At 52.6% G+C, this 16361-nt stretch overlaps 1 protein-coding gene across 7 annotated transcripts; it reads right to left on the bottom strand.

Moving 5' to 3' along the window:
* Positions 1-869: 869 nt before the first annotated feature.
* LOC143766719 (ketosamine-3-kinase-like) lies at positions 870-13241 on the bottom strand. 7 transcript variants are annotated; one of them, XR_013213623.1, is made up of 7 exons: positions 13019-13219; positions 6649-6800; positions 5271-5362; positions 5108-5190; positions 4882-5004; positions 1094-2027; positions 870-1047 (listed from the first exon to the last, which is right to left on the bottom strand). XR_013213623.1 is itself a non-coding variant. In XM_077254577.1 (6 exons), the coding sequence occupies exons 1-6, from the start codon at positions 13166-13168 to the stop codon at positions 1689-1691; spliced, it is 939 nt and encodes a 312-aa protein (XP_077110692.1). In that variant the 5' UTR covers positions 13169-13241; the 3' UTR covers positions 870-1688. The 7 variants fall into 7 exon arrangements, 1 of the variants encoding a protein (XP_077110692.1); XR_013213624.1 differs by having other exon boundaries at positions 870-1093; positions 1140-2027; XR_013213625.1 differs by having other exon boundaries at positions 1140-2027.
* Positions 13242-16361: the final 3120 nt, after the last annotated feature.

The raw sequence follows: 16361 nt of genomic DNA, 5'->3' as shown, positions 1-16361 counted from the left end.
CATGGTCATCGTCTGCCACACTGGCCTCCCACAGATCCGCGTGTACAACGGATGGGACTATTTATGAATGTGTTCTGGATCTTCACTTGGGAGAAAATAAAAACCTTTATCACAATCCACATCAATGTCCTCACATATACTCAGACACATGCAGGCTGGGCCGGATGTAGACATTGACACCGGTTGTGCTGGAGCCATAGTACAGGAATCCTGGGGAACAGGGGGCAACGCTGGGACCGCTCACAGGTGAAGAAGGATCAAAGATTTCCAACACCAAAAGGTAAAAATAAACCCCGCACTTCACCTTGTCATCCAGTACGCGCCATATGTAAATGACCTCTGCAGAGTCAAGTAGGTGGAGCCACTAGGAATAAAAGTCAGAGCTGGCCATACTCCAAACCATCCTGCGCCTGTCCTAAATCCTGCGCATGCTGTTGTGCACTGCTGTCTTCTGGCTCTTGCGCATGCTGTTGTGCACTGCTGTCCTGGCCAGTTTGGGTGAGGTAGGCTCAAGGGTTGGGTGTGATTCGTACAGGGGTCAAGGATAAAAAAAATTCAGTATGTTTCTCTCTTCTTCTGATCAAATCACAGGGACAGCGATCATCCATCACTCCGGCATCTGATAGTCCAGAAGTGAGTGAGGTGTATTATGGCCCCCACATGTCAGACAAAGGGGCAATAAGAAGACCATCCCCTCCAGATAACTAGGGACACCAGCCTTGGGGGGAGAGGGAGGAAATCATGTGCAGAGACAAGCCGCGCCAATCAGCAACCTCTGCCGCTACGGTGTGTGCCTCGGTGTATGGGCCCCTGGTGACTGCACCTTTCAGGGGCCATCAATGTGAAAAAACACAGACATGAAGCAGCAGCAGAAGCGCAGAGCGGGAGCTTTAATGGTCATCACATTAGTCAGTGACTAAAACAAAACTTAACTCTGAAAACTAAAAGTGCAACACCTCTATGGGGGCAGCAATGCGCATGCGCGACCACCACGCTATACACCTCTATGGGGCAGCAGTGCGCATGCGTGACCACCACGCTATACACCTCTATGGGGGCAGCAATGCGCATGTGTGACCACCACGCTATACACCTCTATGGGGGCAGCAATGCGCATGCGCGACCACCACGCTATACACCTCTATGGGGCAGCAGTGCGCATGCGCGACCACCACGCTATACACCTCTATGGGGCAGCAGTGCGCATGCGTGACCACCACGCTATACACCTCTATGGGGGCAGCAATGCGCATGCGCGACCACCAATCCCATAGACAGTGAAGATATGGCTGCGCATGCGCACTAACGCTCCTTCCACATAGGGGACCCTCGTTTTCGGGAACACCCCCTTATCCCCTCATCATCTGCCTAAGTGATAAATGCTGTTACAGAATCCCCTTTAATGGAGGAACCCGTGCAGGCAGTTGCGATGGGGGAGTGGCTGTGTCTTGCTCCTCCCCCTCTGCCCCTGTACTTGGCATTATCAGTTCTGGTCCGCGTGTCCCCTTTAAACAGTAACTGAACTTTTAGAAAACTTTTGACAAGTTTCAGTCTAGCCCATGCTCAGAGCTTACGCCCCTCCGCTCCGGTGATCAGTGGTGGTCTTAAGAGTTTTCTAGAAGCGGGGTCCACCTGGAGCAACCTAGGAGCCGAGTGTCTAATGGTGCAGTGTGTGGCCCCGGGACCCCTCACTTCAGGAGGCTTCTCATGATGCCCAGCGAGGACCCTCTGTAGCCACTGCCAAAGTGGTTCCAGTGGTTCAGGTAGTGGAAGAGCTGGTAGAGCTTCAGCCGCTTCTCCAGGCCGGAGGTCTGGGGCAACGTCTGGTGGTAGGCGGAGTAGAAGGACGATCCGAACCCTCCGAACATGCCGGCGATGGCCAGCTCGAACTCCCAGTGTCCGTAGAAGCAGGCAGGGTCAAAGATCACCGGCCCCGTGTCCAGCTCTGCCACGTTCCCGCCCCACAGGTCCCCGTGGAGAAGCGCCGGGACCACCTCCACCCCCGAGAAGAACCGCGGAACCTGCAGCTGAGTGACAAGACACAAGGGACAAAGCTGAGAACAGTCAGAGGCTCTGCCCACCACGCTCTAAGCCGAAGCTCTGCTGCGCTCTGCACCACTGCGCTTCCATGCTGCAACTCTGCTCCACCAAGCTCAACACCACAGCTCCGCTACAATCTGCAACGCCGCGCTTAACGCCGCAGCTCTGCTACAACTCCGCTCTGATCGCGTCTATGCTCCGATATAACAGTACACCGCAGCGCTCTACGCCACAATTCTCCTCCACTGTGCTCTACACCCTGACCTTTACGCCACCGTACTCTACACCGCAACTCTGCTCCGCCGTGCTCTACACCCCAATCTCTACTCCGCCGTGCTCTACGCGGCAACCTCTACTCCACCGTGCTATACACCGCAACTCTGTTCCGTCGTGCCTCTACACCTCAACCTCTACTCCGCCGTGCTCTACTCCACTGTGCTATACTCCGCAACTCTGCTCCACCACGCTCTACACCCCAACTCTGCTCTACCACGCTCTACGCCGCAACTCTGCTCCATCACACTTTACGCCCCAAACTCAACTCCACCATGTTCTACACGCAACCTCTACTCCACAGTGCTCTACGCCGCAACTCTGCTCCACCACGCTCTACGTCCCAACCTCTAGTCCATCGTGTTCTACACTAGAACCTCTACTCCACCGTGCTATACGCCGCAACTCTGCTCCGCCACTCTGATCCACCACACTCTACGCCCCAACCTCTAGTCCACCGTGTTCTACACCGGAACCTCTACTCCACCGTGCTATACGCCGCAACTCTGCTCCACCACGCTCTACGCCGCAACTCTGCTCCACCGCGCTCTACGCCGCAACACTGCTCCATCACGCTGTACACCCCAACCTCTAATCCACCGTGCTATACGCAGCAACTCTGCTCCACCACGCTCTACGCCCCAACCTCTACTCCACTGTGCTCTAAACCGCAGCTCTGCTCCGTCATGCTCTATGCCGCAACCTTTACTCCACCGTGCTCTACGCCGCAAGTCTGCTCCACCATGCTCTATGCTGCATCATGCTCTATGCCGAGCTCTTCGCAGCAAACTCTGCTCCGCCGTGCTCTACACTGCAGCTCTGACCCACCACCCACTACAATGCAGCCCCGCGCTACGCCAAAACTCCGCTCGGCCATGCTCTACACCACAACTTCACTCCGCAGCAGCTCTGCCGTGCTCTTCGCCGCAACCTCGGTGTCACGAATCCCACCGTGCTACATCAGGGATCCCACCAAACGGTTCACGGGGAAGATGCCTTTATCATCCCCACCACTCACACCAATTTGTCACGAACCGGGGTTGTTTGGTTGCCCCTGGTTCTTTCTGAAGGGAATTTATCTATATCCCGCTTCCCAGTTCCGGTTTGGAACTTGCAGCTCTCTGGTGCCCCCTTTACCTTCAGGTCCGTCAGAGTACTGCACCTAGGGTAATTAGTCACCAGAAGGGCTGCCTGCTATGTACTGGCTATTGGGCCCGCTGCAGTGAGGGTGATATAACTACTCCCACTCAGGCGGGAACAATAATTATCAAAGCCACCGTCGCTACAAAGCCTCCCAAACGCACAGGACAAAGTATGCTGCCACCAGCTCCGATTCTCTTAATTGTTAACGAGTCCGGAGCCAACCCAAATCAGTAGCGTAATTCACTTCAGAGGACGCAACAGTTCATTTAAAGCAAGGAAAAACAAGCTAACAAATTGTAATTTTTACTCCAAAAAAGGTAGGCAGTGTTTACAAAGTATAAAAATAAATGATAAAGGAGACAATATCATATGTACAAATACAAATTACAAATAAAATGGGATTAAAATTGAAAAGAACACTTACAGGAGGTTCAGATCATTTCATATCATCATGGCAGGCTGTGGGCTTTGTAGGATGCACACATCTAGATGCATATCACATCTGTACGCAGCTGGACCCCGGACACAAAGACAATGCAAGAATGCTGTCTCACTAAGGTATTCCTAGCTCAAAACCCAGGCACTCCCACTGCGGTGACATCACCTGGGGCCTGAAACTGAAACCTCCCCTTTTCTTAGTATATGAAAACTATTTTTATGCATATCTCGCTGTATAAATCTCATATACGAACTAGACCAGGTTTCCGAGGTGCACCACGTCGGGGCGATTCTTTAAGCACGGCGCAATTATATGAACTTCTTAAGGAGAAGTCCACGCTTTGCTCTGGTTGCGTTTAGCTGCTAGCGCTTTCAGTGAGTGATAGATCTATCGATGGACATACGGAATAGATTATTGTTATATCCCTAGCCCAGATCGGTGCCCCTATATATCCCGTTAATAGAACAAAGAAATGCCTGCAGTTTGGAAGTGGCTATACCAGTTTTGGCTGGTATTATGCGGGAGGAGGGAATGAGTAGTTTTCACAGAGTCTGGTGCAGCTAAAAGCCATAAAACTTCAGTGATTCTAGTGAGGGTTTTGAATTACACACATAGGCAGCAGGCAGAGTGAAAAGAGGGGGGGTCGGAATGACCCACAGCATGTCTGTAACCTTCTGAAACTAAACTCACAATATGGCATTTTACATTATCGTGACACTCTGCTCCGCCGCAACCTCTGCTCCGCCGTGCTCTACGCCGCAACCTCTACTCTGCCGCGCTCTACTTAGCTACCTCTATTCCTCCATACTCTTTGCTGAAACCTCTACTCCGCCACGCTCTACGACGCAATCTCTACTCTGCTGAGCTCTATTTTTCCAGGTTATCTACTGTGTATCCAGGACGTCAGTATATGGAGAGCTGATAAGAAGGTAACTGCCACTCATACTTGGAGAGGGAGGAGCCGACCTCAGTAGGCGGAGCCTCACCTGTAATTGCGCCCAAAGCTCCCGAGCCTCGCGGTCCCCGGACGACTCCTCCAACAGCGCCATCTGTGGCTGGATCCGCTGCCGGCAATAGAAGGCGACCCAGTCCTCCTGCCAATCATTCACCTGTCAATCAAACATCTGCAGCTATCAACTTAGTGCTCGGGGGAGGGGTAGAGGACACAGTGATCTGATTGGCCGCACACACGTATATATCTCAGGCTCTCACCAAGGGGATGGATCCACAGCAGGTCACCGCGTGAAAGCCGAACTTGTCCACGTGTGCCACGACCGCTTGCCCCGCCCCTTTACCTTATGGGAAAAAGAAAGTGAACCCTCAGGACAGGAATATGATATGGGATAAGTATATGAACCCCTCCGCAGCTAATTACCCACAATGCCGCTGTCTCGGTCCAGCTTCTCCCGCAGCCGCTGGTTGTGCAGGTGGAGATCGGCCAACTGCTCCCCCAACGCCGCCGAGTGCCTGCAATACAGGAAGAGTGAGGGGACACGAATCCCACCCAATGTCATAAGAGGGGCACGTCTACGGCAGTCTAGTACTGCAAAAGCATGCCCCTCGTCACCAGGGACCACCTTACCATGTGTGAGGCATGCCCACTATTCATAGGAATCCATACATGCCCCTCGTCACCAGGGACCACCTTACCATGTGTGAGGCATGCCCACTACTCATAGGAATCCATACATGCCCCTCGTCACCAGAGACCACCTTACCATATGTGAGGCATGCCCACTACTAACAGGAATCTATACATGCCTCACAGCATCAGGGACCACCTTACTATGTGAGAGGCATGCACACTACTAACAGGAATCTATACATGCCCCTCGTCACCAGAGACCACCTTACTATGTGAGAGGCATGCCCACTACTCACAGGAATCTATACATGCCCCACAGCACCAGGGACCACCTTACCATGTGTGAGGCATGCCCACTACTCATAGGAATCCATACATGCCCCTCGTCACCAGAGACCACCTTACCATATGTGAGGCATGCCCACTACTTACAGGAATCTATACATGTCCCGCGGCACCAGGGACCACCTTACCATGTGTGAGGCATGCCCACTATTCATAGGAATCCATACATGCCCCTCGTCACCAGGGACCACCTTACCATGTGTGAGGCATGCCCACTATTCATAGGAATCTATACATGCCCCGTAGCACCAGGGACCACCTTACCATGTGTGAGGCATGCCCACTATTCATAGGAATCTATACATGCCTCGCAGCACCAAGGACCACCTTACCATGTGTGAGGCATGCCCACTATTCATAGGAATCTATACATGCCCCGCGGCACCAGGGACCACCTTACCATGTGTGTAGCATGCCCACTATTCATAGGAATCTATACATGCCTCGCAGCACCAAGGACCACCTTACTATGTGAAAGGCATGCCCACTACTCATAGGAATCTATACATGCCCCGCGGCACCAGGGACCACCTTACCATGTGTGAGGCATGCCCACTACTCATAGGAATCTATACATGCCCCGTAGCACCAGGGACCACCTTACCATGTGTGAGGCATGCCCACTATTCATAGGAATCTATACATGCCTTGCGGCACCAGGGACCACCTTACCATGTGTGAGGCATGCCCACTACTCATAGGATTCTATACATGCCCCGTAGCACCAGGGACCACCTTACCAGTGTGGATCATGTCCTGCATGAGGCGTGCCCACTACCCTAGTACATAGAAGCCCCCAGCGCTGACCCGTCGCCCTTCTCACCTGTTGAGGCTCCTCATGTTCATGTGCTCCATCACCAGCGCGGCGCCCCCTCCTGGCTGATCTATCACCTTTATCGGATTGGGAACCTTGATGGTGCCAGTCTGATGAAGGGCCTCCAGACTCGCCAGCTCCCCCTCAAACATCTGTCTGGCCTGTGAGGAAAACCGAGGGAGATCAGAGCCGGACCCCTGGGGAACAGAGACCCTCGTACCTCACAAAGACCCCACATTACACAGGTGTGACCCCACTATCAGTACAGACCCCCAGGGCACAGAGACCCTCGTACCTCACTAAGACCCCACATCACACAGGTGTGACCCCACTATCAGTACAGACCCCCGGGCACAGAGACCCTCGTACCTCACTAAGACCCCACATTACACAGGTGTGACCCCAGTATCAGTACAGACCCCCGGGGCACAGAGACCCTCGTACCTCACTAAGACCCCACATTACACAGGTGTGACCTCACTATCAGTACAGACCCCCGGGCACAGAGAGCCTCGTACCTCACTAAGACCCCACATTACACAGGTGTGACCCCACTATCAGTACAGACCCCCGGGCACAGAGAGCCTCGTACCTCACTAAGACCCCACATTACACAGGTGTGACCCCACTATCAGTACAGACCCCCGGGGCACAGAGACCCTCGTACCTCACTAAGACCCCACATCACACAGGTGTGACCCCACTATCAGTACAGACCCCCGGGCACAGAGACCCTCGTACCTCACTAAGACCCCACATTACACAGGTGTGACCCCACTATCAGTACAGACCCCCGGGGCACAGAGACCCTCGTACCTCACTAAGACCCCACATTACACAGGTGTGACCCCACTATCAGTACAGACCCCCGGGCACAGAGACCCTCGTACCTCACTAAGACCCCACATTACACAGGTGTGACCCCACTATCAGTACAGACCCCCGGGCACAGAGACCCTCGTACCTCACTAAGACCCCACATTACACAGGTGTGACCCCACTATCAGTACAGACCCCCGGGCACAGAGACCCTCGTACCTCACTAAGACCCCACATTACACAGGTGTGACCCCACTATCAGTACAGACCCCCGGGCACAGAGACCCTCGTACCTCACTAAGACCCCACATTACACAGGTGTGACCCCACTATCAGAACAGACCCCCGGGGCACAGAGACCCTCGTACCTCACTAAGACCCCACATTACACAGGTGTGACCCCACTATCAGAACAGACCCCCGGGGCACAGAGACCCTCGTACCTCACTAAGACCCCACATTACACAGGTGTGACCCCACTATCAGAACAGACCCCCGGGGCACAGAGACCCTCGTACCTCACTAAGACCCCACATTACACAGGTGTGACCCCACTATCAGAACAGACCCCCGGGGCACAGAGAGCCTCGTACCTCACTAAGACCCCACATTACACAGGTGTGACCCCACTATCAGTACAGACCCCCGGGGCACAGAGAGCCTCGTACCTCACTAAGACCCCACATTACACAGGTGTGACCCCACTATCAGAACAGACCCCCGGGGCACAGAGAGCCTCGTACCTCACTAAGACCCCACATTACACAGGTGTGACCCCACTATCAGTACAGACCCCCGGGGCACAGAGAGCCTCGTACCTCACTAAGACCCCACATTACACAGGTGTGACCCCACTATCAGAACAGACCCTCGGGGCACAGAGACCCTCGTACCTCACTAAGACCCCACATTACACAGGTGTGACCCCACTATCAGTACAGACCCCCGGGCACAGAGACCCTCGTACCTCACTAAGACCCCACATTACACAGGTGTGACCCCACTATCAGTACAGACCCCCGGGCACAGAGACCCTCGTACCTCACTAAGACCCCACATTACACAGGTGTGACCCCACTATCAGAACAGACCCCCGGGGCACAGAGACCCTCGTACCTCACTAAGACCCCACATTACACAGGTGTGACCCCACTATCAGAACAGACCCCCGGGGCACAGAGACCCTCGTACCTCACTAAGACCCCACATTACACAGGTGTGACCCCACTATCAGAACAGACCCCCGGGGCACAGAGACCCTCGTACCTCACTAAGACCCCACATTACACAGGTGTGACCCCACTATCAGAACAGACCCCCGGGGCACAGAGACCCTCGTACCTCACTAAGACCCCACATTACACAGGTGTGACCCCACTATCAGTACAGACCCCCGGGCACAGAGACCCTCGTACCTCACTAAGACCCCACATTACACAGGTGTGACCCCACTATCAGAACAGACCCTCGGGGCACAGAGACCCTCGTACCTCACTAAGACCCCACATTACACAGGTGTGACCCCACTATCAGTACAGACCCCCGGGCACAGAGACCCTCATACCTCACTAAGAACCAACATTACACAGGTGTGACCCCACTATCAGTACAGACCCCCGGGGCACAGAGACCCTCGTACCTCACTAAGACCCCACATTACACAGGTGTGACCTCACTATCAGTACAGACCCCCGGGGCACAGAGACCCTCATACCTCACTAAGACCCCACATTACACAGGTGTGACCCCACTATCAGTACAGACCCCCGGGCACAGAGACCCTCGTACCTCACTAAGACCCCACATTACACAGGTGTGACCCCACTATCAGTACAGACCCCCGGGGCACAGAGAGCCTCGTACCTCACTAAGACCCCACATTACACAGGTGTGACCCCACTATCAGAACAGACCCCCGGGGCACAGAGAGCCTCGTACCTCACTAAGACCCCACATTACACAGGTGTGACCCCACTATCAGTACAGACCCCCGGGGCACAGAGAGCCTCGTACCTCACTAAGACCCCACATTACACAGGTGTGACCCCACTATCAGAACAGACCCTCGGGGCACAGAGACCCTCGTACCTCACTAAGACCCCACATTACACAGGTGTGACCCCACTATCAGTACAGACCCCCGGGCACAGAGACCCTCGTACCTCACTAAGACCCCACATTACACAGGTGTGACCCCACTATCAGTACAGACCCCCGGGCACAGAGACCCTCGTACCTCACTAAGACCCCACATTACACAGGTGTGACCCCACTATCAGAACAGACCCCCGGGGCACAGAGACCCTCGTACCTCACTAAGACCCCACATTACACAGGTGTGACCCCACTATCAGAACAGACCCCCGGGGCACAGAGACCCTCGTACCTCACTAAGACCCCACATTACACAGGTGTGACCCCACTATCAGAACAGACCCCCGGGGCACAGAGACCCTCGTACCTCACTAAGACCCCACATTACACAGGTGTGACCCCACTATCAGAACAGACCCCCGGGGCACAGAGAGCCTCGTACCTCACTAAGACCCCACATTACACAGGTGTGACCCCACTATCAGAACAGACCCTCGGGGCACAGAGACCCTCGTACCTCACTAAGACCCCACATTACACAGGTGTGACCCCACTATCAGTACAGACCCCCGGGCACAGAGACCCTCATACCTCACTAAGAACCAACATTACACAGGTGTGACCCCACTATCAGTACAGACCCCCGGGGCACAGAGACCCTCGTACCTCACTAAGACCCCACATTACACAGGTGTGACCTCACTATCAGTACAGAGACCCCAGGGCACAGAGACCCTCATACCTCACTAAGACCCCACATTACACAGGTGTGACCCCACTATCAGTACAGACCCCCGGGCACAGAGACCCTCGTACCTCACTAAGACCCCACATTACACAGGTGTGACCCCACTATCAGTACAGACCCCCGGGCACAGAGAGCCTCGTACCTCACTAAGACCCCAGATTACACAGGTGTGACCCCACTATCAGTACAGACCCCCGGGCACAGAGACCCTCGTACCTCACTAAGACCCCACATTACACAGGTGTGACCCCACTATCAGTACAGACCCCCGGGCACAGAGACCCTCGTACCTCACTAAGACCCCACATTACACAGGTGTGACCTCACTATCAGTACAGACCCCCAGGGCACAGAGACCCTCGTACCTCACTAAGACCCCACATTACACAGGTGTGACCCCAGTATCAGTACAGACCCCCGGGCACAGAGACCCTCGTACCTCACTAAGACCCCACATTACACAGGTGTGACCCCACTATCAGTACAGACCCCCGGGCACAGAGACCCTCGTACCTCACTAAGACCCCACATTACACAGGTGTGACCTCACTATCAGTACAGACCCCCGGGGCACAGAGACCCTCGTACCTCACTAAGACCCCACATTACACAGGTGTGACCCCACTATCAGTACAGACCCCCGGGCACAGAGACCCTCGTACCTCACTAAGACCCCACATTACACAGGTGTGACCCCACTATCAGTACAGACCCCCGGGCACAGAGAGCCTCGTACCTCACTAAGACCCCACATTACACAGGTGTGACCCCACTATCAGTACAGACCCCCGGGCACAGAGACCCTCGTACCTCACTAAGACCCCACATTACACAGGTGTGACCCCACTATCAGTACAGACCCCCGGGCACAGAGACCCTCGTACCTCACTAAGACCCCACATTACACAGGTGTGACCCCACTATCAGTACAGACCCCCGGGCACAGAGACCCTCGTACCTCACTAAGACCCCACATTACACAGGTGTGACCCCACTATCAGTACAGACCCCCGGGCACAGAGACCCTCGTACCTCACTAAGACCCCACATTACACAGGTGTGACCCCACTATCAGTACAGACCCCCGGGCACAGAGACCCTCGTACCTCACTAAGACCCCACATTACACAGGTGTGACCCCACTATCAGTACAGACCCCCGGGCACAGAGACCCTCGTACCTCACTAAGACCCCACATTACACAGGTGTGACCCCACTATCAGTACAAACCCCCGGGGCACAGAGAGCCTCGTACCTCACTAAGACCCCACATTACACAGGTGTGACCCCACTATCAGTACAGACCCCCGGGCACAGAGACCCTCGTACCTCACTAAGACCCCACATTACACAGGTGTGACCCCACTATCAGTACAAACCCCCGGGGCACAGAGAGCCTCGTACCTCACTAAGACCCCACATTACACAGGTGTGACCCCACTATCAGTACAGACCCCCGGGCACAGAGACCCTCGTACCTCACTAAGACCCCACATTACACAGGTGTGACCTCACTATCAGTACAGACCCCCGGGCACAGAGACCCTCGTACCTCACTAAGACCCCACATTACACAGGTGTGACCCCACTATCAGTACAGACCCCCGGGTACAGAGACCCTCGTACCTCACTAAGACCCCACATTACACAGGTGTGACCCCACTATCAGTACAGACCCCCGGGCACAGAGACCCTCGTACCTCACTAAGACCCCACATTACACAGCTGTGACCCCACTATCAGTACAGACCCCCGGGCACAGAGAGCCTCGTACCTCACTAAGACCCCACATTACACAGGTGTGACCCCACTATCAGTACAGACCCCCGGGGCACAGAGACCCTCGTACCTCACTAAGACCCCACATTACACAGGTGTGACCCCACTATCAGTACAGACCCCCGGGCACAGAGACCCTCGTACCTCACTAAGACCCCACATTACACAGGTGTGACCCCACTATCAGTACAGACCCCCGGGGCACAGAGACCCTCGTACCTCACTAAGACCCCACATTACACAGGTGTGACCCCACTATCAGTACAGACCCCCGGGTACAGAGACCCTCGTACCTCACTAAGACCCCACATTACACAGGTGTGACCCCACTATCAGTACAGACCCCTGGGCACAGAGACCCTCGTACCTCACTAAGACCCCACATTACACAGGTGTGACCCCACTATCAGTACAGACCCCGGGGCACAGAGACCCTCGTACCTCACTAAGACCCCACATTACACAGGTGTGACCCCACTATCAGTACAGACCCCCGGGCACAGAGACCCTCGTACCTCACTAAGACCCCACATTACACAGGTGTGACCCCACTATCAGTACAGACCCCCGGGCACAGAGACCCTCGTACCTCACTAAGACCCCACATTACACAGGTGTGACCCCACGATCAGTACAGACCCCCGGGCACAGAGACCCTCGTACCTCACTAAGACCCCACATTACACAGGTGTGACCCCACTATCAGTACAGACCCCCGGGCACAGAGACCCTCGTACCTCACTAAGACCCCACATTACACAGGTGTGACCCCACTATCAGCACAGAGACCCTCACTAATACCAGGGATGAGACCCCCATGATCCGTATAGACCCTGGGACACGCTGTCCCGGTGCACGCTGGGTGTTGTAGTTGCACTCACTGACCACCAGGCCATTATGGCGCTATAACCCCCATATACAGCGCAGCGCTATTATAACCTCGGCCTTGTGGTTGTATTTGACGTAGAGGCAGCCGCGGTCGGTGTCATAGCTCCGGCCCTGACTGATGCAGCCGCCCCCGCTGTGACCGGACGGCTGCACCCGGGACAAGCTCAGTTCCTTCTTCAGCAGCGCCTCCATGCTGGACATCACTGCGCCTGCGCAATCAGCGTTCCATACGATTCCGACGGCGGTGACAGGTCGCAAGATAGCGTTCCATTTCCTCTACGCATGCGTGAGGACCCTTACTAGTATTAGTTGCGTGTGCAGCTCTGACCACTAGGTGGCAGCAAAGTGACGTCATTATGTAATAGTAATCTGCCATGTCTCCGAATCTCCACACAATACATCGCCCACTGCCCTCAGGCCTGAAAGAATGCGAAGGAAACACGTTCATAATCATATAGAAACAGCAATACTAATGTTTTACCTCAGGAACAGTACAGAAATCAATGTTTGGTGGAATAACCAAGATTTTTAATCCCAGCTTTCATGTTTCTTGGCCTGTCATTCACACCTCTCCTCGGTGACCTTATGCCGCTCCTGGTACCAAATGCGAGTGCCATCCGGTAATTCATAAAAATCACACCGACGAGTTAGAATAGAAAATCTAGATATATATATATATATGTATAGTAGAGACTAAAAGTTTGGACACACCTTCTCATTTAAAGATTTTTCTGTATTTTCATGACTATGAAAATTGTAAATTCACACTGAAGGCATCAAAACTATGAATTAACACATGTGGGATTATATACTTAACAAAAAAGTGTGAAACAACAGAAATTATGTCTTATATTCTAGGTTCTTCAAAGTAGCCACCTTTTGCTTTGATGACTGCTTTGCACACTCTTGGCATTCTCTTGATGAGCTTCAAGAGGTAGTCACCGGGAATGGTCTTCCAACAATCTTGAACGAGTTCCCAGAGATGCTTAGCACTTGTTGGCCCTTTTGCCTTCACTCTGCGGTCCAGCTCATCCCAAACCATCTCGATTGGGTTCAGGTCTGGTGACTGTGGAGGCCAGGTCATCTGGTGTAGCACCCCATCACTCTCCTTCTTGGTCAGATATCCCTTACACAGCCTGGAGGTGTGTTTGGGGTCATTGTCCTGTTGAAAAATAAATGATGGTCCAACTAAACGCAAACCGGATGGAATAGCATGCCTCTGCAGGATGCTGTGGTAGCCATGCTGGTTCAGTATGCCTTCAATTTTCAATAAATCCCCAACAGTGTCACCAGCAAAGCACCCCCACACCATCACACCTCCTCCTCCATGCTTCACGGTGGGAACTGTTGTGAACTCTATTTTTGGGCTCCCTCTAGTGGTCACAAGCGGTACTGTGTAGTGTTGTCTTTCTGCAGGTTGCAGCATCAGCTGGTTCGTTATCCTTGGTTGGTTTCCTATTTAGCTCACCTGGATACTCAGTTCCTTGCCTGCTCTCAATGTATTCAGTGCTCTTCAGATTCCTTGTGACTACCTTGCTCCCAGTCTCTCCAAGACAAGCTAAGTTTTTGTTTGATCATTTTTTGATTATCAGCATTCATCATGTTTCTTGTCCAGCTTGCTAAAATGTGATTTCTTCGCTTGCTGGTTGCTCTAGGGGACTGAGTTTCTCCCCCCACACCGTTAGTTGATGCGGGGGTTCTTGAAATCTCAGAGTGGATATTTTGTAAGGGTTTTTTACTGACCGCATAGATTCCCTTTTCTATTTTCTGCTATCTAGTATTAGTGGGCCTCATTTGCTGAATCTGCTTTCACCCCTGTGTATGTGCCTTCCTCTTACCTCACCGTTATTATTTGTTGGGGGTTTCTATATCTTTGGGGATTATTTCTCTGGAGGCAAGAGAGGTCTTTCTTTCTCTCTAGGGGTAGTTAGTTCCTCAGGCTGGCTCGAGACGTCTAGGATTTTTAGGCACGTTCACCGGCTACTTCTAGTGTGTTTGGATAGGTTCAGATTTGCGGTCAGTCCAGTTTGCCACCTCCCTAGAGCTTGTCCTATGTTTGTTACTTAGCTGGAGTAATTTGTGATCCTCAACCACTAAGGATCATAACAGGGAACCAGGCATGTAGAGTCCATCTGTTCATCTTTTCTGCGTCGCACAAAGACACGGTGGTTGGAACCAAAGATCTCAAATTTGGACTCATCAGACCAAAGCACAGATTTCCACTGGTCTGATGTCCATTCCTTGTGTTCTTTAGCCAAAACAAGTCTCTTCTGCTTGTTGCCTGTCCTTAGCAGTGGTTTCCTAGCAGCTATTTTACCATGAAGGCCTGCTGCACAAAGTCTCCTCTTAACAGTTGTTGTAGAGATGTGTCTGCTGCTAGAACTCTGTGTGGCATTGACCTGGTCTCTAATCTGAGCTGCTGTTAACCTGCGATTTCTGAGGCTGGTGACTCGGATAAACTTATCCTCAGAAGCAGAGGTGACTCTTGGTCTTCCTTTCCTGGGGCGGTCCTCATGTGAGACAGTTTCTTTGTAGTTCTTGATGGGTTTTGCCACTGTACTTGGGGACACTTTCAAAGTGACTGACCTTCATTTCTCAAAGTAATGATGGCCACTCGTTTTTCTTTACTTAGCTGTTTTTTTCTTGCCATAATACAAATTCTAACAGTCTATTCAGTAGGACTATTCAGCTGTGTATCCACCAGACTTCTGCACAACACAACTGATGGTCCCAACCCCATTTATAAGGTAAGAAATCCCACTTATTAAACCTGACAGGGCACACCTGGGAAGTGAAAAACATTCCCAGTGACTACCTCTTGAAGCTCATCAAGAGAATGCCAAGAGTGTGCAAAGCAGTCATCAAAGCAAAAGGTGGCTACTTTGAAGAACCTAGAATATAAGACATATTTTCAGTTGTTTCACACTTTTTTGTGAAGTATATAATTCCACATGTGTTAATTCATAGTTTTGATTCCTTCAGTGTGAATTTACAATTTTCATAGTCATGAAAATACAGAAAAATCTTTAAATGAGAAGGTGTGTCCAAACTTTTGGTCTGTACTGTATACATAGAATAAAACATATATACATAGCTGCGGGCTATTAATAGCCTAGGAAGGGGCCATAGATATTGGCCCTCTCGGCTAAAACACCAGCTCTCAGCTGCCCCAGAAAAGGCGCATCTGTAAGATGCACCAATTCCGGCACTTAGCCTCGCACTTCCCACTTGCCCTGTAGCGGTGGCAAGTGGGGTAATAGTTGTGAGGTTGATGTTAACTTTGCATTGTAAGGTGACATCAAGCCCGGCTTATTAATGGAGAGACGTCAATAAGACACCTATCCATTACTAATCCTATAGCAGGTAAAGGGTTAATAAAGACATAGCCAGAAAA

This window comes from Ranitomeya variabilis, chromosome 4 (genome assembly GCF_051348905.1).
Source record: "Ranitomeya variabilis isolate aRanVar5 chromosome 4, aRanVar5.hap1, whole genome shotgun sequence".
NCBI classification, from domain to species: domain Eukaryota; kingdom Metazoa; phylum Chordata; class Amphibia; order Anura; family Dendrobatidae; genus Ranitomeya; species Ranitomeya variabilis.
This window is presented reverse-complemented; position numbering and strand designations above follow the sequence as displayed.